At 30.9% G+C, this 5,000-nt stretch overlaps 1 protein-coding gene across 2 annotated transcripts in view; it reads left to right on the forward strand.

Moving 5' to 3' along the window:
• The window catches only part of LOC135225756 (ras-related C3 botulinum toxin substrate 1), a 266,130-nt gene that overhangs the window by 228,822 nt on the left and 32,308 nt on the right, over positions 1-5,000 (forward strand). For both annotated transcript variants that reach the window (XM_064265201.1, XM_064265202.1), the window contains exon 2: positions 291-362. In XM_064265201.1, the coding sequence (XP_064121271.1) occupies positions 291-362 (72 nt within the window). The remainder of the gene's footprint in view (positions 1-290; positions 363-5,000) is intronic.

The following is a 5,000-nucleotide window of genomic DNA, read 5'->3' on the forward strand; positions in this document are numbered from 1 at the left end:
GGCCGAAAAACATAGTGAGAAATACTAATGGAATTACAGGTTGATAATTGTGTAAAGATTAAAAAAACTAAAATCTGATGACCTTTTTAATCTAATTGAAATTATAATTCATACTTTTTGGTGCACATATTAAGTGAAATTCCATTATTTGATTCACATTCTGTGTGTGTGTGTGTGTGTGTTTTGAGTGCTCAAAACACCAGTTCTCACATTTGCAATATCTTCTAGTTTCTTGTAGTTATCCAGTATTCGTTTATTTGTGTTTAATTTATATTTTCATTCTCTTACAGAGCCGTGGGTAAAACATGTCTGCTTATCAGTTACACCACCAATGCCTTTCCTGGAGAATATATACCGACTGTGTAAGTAAAGTTTATTACAATTTTCTCTTTTAACTCTTAAGATTTGTTCTAAGTTATATTAATCACTGGTTATGGTTGGGGAGGGGGATTGTAGTACTTTTGAGGAATTGGTGGAGAAATGTGGTATCAAGAGACTGGAAAACAAAATGTAATTTCAAAGTTTAGGATGGTTTGAACATGTAATGAGAAGGGCGAAGAACAGTAGATGTGGAAGTAGCTGGAGGGCTTGTAGGAAGACCTAAAAATCATTAAAAAAGGTGGATAAATGGAGATTAGATCTGATGGTAATTAAAAAAGGAAAGAGCACAGGACAGATTTCATTTAGTATATATATATATATATATATATATATATATATATATATATATATATATATATATATATATATATATATATATATATATATATACATATTATATATATATATATATATATATATATATATATATATATATATATATATATATATATATATATATATATGTGTGTGTGTGTGTGTGTGTGTGTGTGTGTGTGTGTGTTGGAAAACACCTTACTCAAAGTACACTCAGTTCTATGGCTAATACCACGAAAAGAATCGCTTCACACTTTCAGCATTCTTTTGGTGGATCCGACGTTAGTCCCGATATTACATCTCGGGCAAGTATACTTATATACGTACCGCCAAAAAACGCATGAGGTGTGGCAGAGTGTCTTTATTTCTAAAAAGAGATCCGATTGTTTTTGGATTCCTTAGAACGAGTTTGGGATGAAGACAATAAAAGTATTTCTTTAAAATCTGTCTTAATGTAGTTAAGAATTGGTCATCATTCGTAAAAGGGAGAGAAACATAAAAATCCAGTTTAGGTAATGCAGGTGCAGGAATTTTGGCTGAAATTTGTGATTCAAGAATTTGTTGAGGTATTTCCCAAATAAAATTTTGGGTAGCAGTTACTCTGAAAATATTTTCTGAGGAACTCAACCTTATTATGAAAAGAGAACCAGTCTGAAGAGAGATAAAAGGTTCTGTGCAATAGCGTAGCAGTACTGTTAAGCTTAAGTTTGTAAAAACATGAACTATAAAAGTTTGAACCAAGACCTGTATATGTTTGCAAGATCGAAGTGGAGAAGTGCTGGTTGGATCTGGTGATTAACACGTCTAGGAAAGGAAGATTGTTAACGAATTCTAAAAGTTGTTCCGCAGCACCTTTACTTTGAAAAAGTAGGAAAGTATCATCAACATACCGTTTATAATATAAGGGGCGAAATGAGGACGAACAGTTGCTAAAGAGCATTTCCTCCAAATGACACAAAAATATTTGCCAGAACTGGACCCAGGGGAGATTTCATGGCAACACCATCGATCTGCTTATAATGCTTTCCATTGAAAAAAAAAAGTCTGTGTCCAGCACAGCCAAATTTAAAAGTTTTTCAATATCATATCTATCAAAACCTTGATAGATAAAACCTGGTTGTATAAAAATCTTATCTAAAATAATTCGTATCGTTCCCTGAAACGGTACATTGGTGAAAAGCGAAACAACATCAAGACTAACTAACCATATACATATGAGGTCCTGAATAACAATCTCTTTGGAAAACAAAAATTTTTTGCTAACTTATAAATAGTTGTATTATACGCCAAAATAGGCCTTAATGGAATTTCTTCCTTATGTACTTTCGGTAAACCATATATACACCATAAAACGAGCCATATGTGTACAGATCCGAATATGTATGTTCAGTGATTTTACTATTGTCCTTATGTGATTTTAGAAACCTATTAATTCTGTCTTCAACTTTAAAAATGGTTGAAAGCTTGGAGAACCAATGCATGCAAATTTTGACCGGTTAGACAAGATGGTATTCATTTTTGTAACATAATCGTGCTTATTGAAAATTACATTAAAAACATAAGAAACAGTATTTTTATTTTCATAGTGTTTTAAAATAAAGCAATCTAAAAATGGCAATGAAATCTCTTCATATTCTGTTTTTTTGTCATGAAACCACAAAGAAACCACTGGAGATGGAACTACACTACAAAGAAAGACTCTAAGAAGCACAAACAGTTGATACGTTGTTTGACACTTTGGGTAATTCATTGTCATTTTTAGATTGCTTTCTTTCAAAACATTACGTAAATAAAAATATTGTTTCTTATGTTTCTAATGAAAAATGTTCATCTGCAGAAACTACAATTTAGGAATTACAGTTCACAACTTCTTGGATCCCCCCAAAAAAAGTCGATTTTAACTTCTCCGATTACATGCTGTTGGAGAGAGAGAGGAGGAGAATATAAAAAAACATCATAATATATATCATATGATAATAATAACATATGTATATATAATATTATTCTATATTATATATATATATCGCAGAAGCCATGGTACTATGTCCGTCACCTCTAAGTAAATTGGGAGATTACAATCCACAATGAAGTAAATTTTCTCTTGTAGTTTAAAAATATAAATATCTTGTAAAGGATTAAATCTAGATATTTATAAACTTAAGAAAAATTTAAACTTACAATTGTGGAAATTGTACTCCCCATGTGGATTGTTCCCCATATATATATATATCTATAGATATATATATATATCTAATATATATGTTGTGTGGTTGTGTGTTGGGTGTGTGGTGTGTTGTGTGTGTGTGTAATATAATATATATATATATATATATATATATATATATATATATATATACACCATACATACACACACTATATATATATATACATACATGTGTGTATATATATATATATATATATATATATATATATATATATTATATAATACACATATATACATATATGTATATACATACATATATGCACACACACACACACATATAATATATATATATATATATATATATATATTATATAATGTGTGTGTGTTCATATATATAATATATATATATATATATATATTATATATATATATATATATATATATATATATATATACACACATGCATATATATATAAATTACCTATTGGAATATTTTAAAAATAATTGCTTCCCTCAAAAGCTATTTTATAAGAGGCTTCGAAGTTTTCTTAATAAGCAGTTTTTTAACAATACGAGAACATTTATCACAGTACCAAAGCTAGTCATTTATGCAAAATTTCCATTTTTACTTGATGACTCCTTCAGAAAAAGGTTTACCCAGATTATGGAAAAACACTATGGTGCAGTCAGTATTAAACTAATACCAAAAAATCCATTAACAGTTGGGTCCTTCTTTAAATATAAAGATCGATTGAGTCCCTTCTTGACCTCAAATAAGTGTAACTCTGGGACTTACGTGGGATCTACGAAGAGGTTACTGAAGGTCAGAATCGATTCTCATCGTGGAATAAGTTTCCGAACAGGAAGTAGGCTCTCCAACCCTGAACATTCAAATATCAGGAACCATGCAAAAATCTGCAAAACACAAATCGAAAGAGACGATTTTTGCATTATAGGGCAAACACCAAACCCCCAAGAATTTCCCATTTTAGAGTCGTTACTCATTAAGCAGCTGGTTCCCCAGTTGAATACCCAAACCACCTCCATCCAACTGTACCTTAGTTAATGTGTCTCTTTTTTGTTGTCTCCTATCATTCAGTCTTCCTCTCTCTTAACTTAAGGTTGGTTGGCAGTTCCAGCTTTTAAATAATAATTTTCTGTAATTGTATATTTTAGTAAATTTTAGTCTTTTTACAAATTTTTTTTAAACCTTAAACGCCGAATGGACGTATTAAACGTCGAGTCAAAATGTCTCCCGTATGCCGAATGGACGTACCATACGTCGACTCAAAAAAGTTTTTTTAAAAATTCGCGGAAAAATACTTATAGGCCTACCAGCCGAAAACTTTTGAATCACTCGCCTTGGGGGAGGCTGGGAGCTCACGGATCAAGGCGTTGTTTTGTTTACAATCGTTACGCAGGCGCGCAAGCGCGAATTTCTTTCTTATCGCACTAAAAAGTATCAGTGACACATCTCAAAAATTATTTCGTCACTTTGACATAATTTTTGCACCGTTTTAAATTATCCGTTACATGAAGTATTATATATGAAAATGTGCGCAATTTCATTTAGAATACAACAAAAAAATACTCATGATAGTAGCTTTTATCAGTTATGAAATATTTCCATATAAATAACGATAAGTGCCAAAATTTCAACCTTCGGTCAACTTTGACTCTACCGAAATGGTCGAAAAACGGAATTGTAAGCTAAAACGCTTATATTGTAGTAATATTCAACTATTTACCTTAATTTTGGAACAAATTGGAAGTCTCTAGCACAATATTTCGATTTATGGTGAATTTATGAAAAAACTTTCCTTCCCTCCGCGCGCGGATTCTCCGCCATAAATCTCCGAATTGCGTACATCACATTCTCGGAAAATTTGCTCCGTTTCATATTAGGCATTTCATAGAGTTTTATATATGAAAATGTGCGCAATTTCATGTAGAATAAAAGGAAAAATATTTGAAGGTTGTAGCTTTTCTAATTTCCAAAATAATTGCATATAAAAAAAAATTATTAAAAAATTTCGACATTTGGTCAACTTTAACTCGTCCAAAATGGTCGAAAACTGCATCATTTAACTTCATCTTGAAACAGATTCGAAGTCTCTATAACAATATTTAGATTTATGGT

The sequence above is a fragment of the Macrobrachium nipponense genome, chromosome 13 (genome assembly GCF_015104395.2).
Source record: "Macrobrachium nipponense isolate FS-2020 chromosome 13, ASM1510439v2, whole genome shotgun sequence".
NCBI lineage: Eukaryota > Metazoa > Arthropoda > Malacostraca > Decapoda > Palaemonidae > Macrobrachium > Macrobrachium nipponense.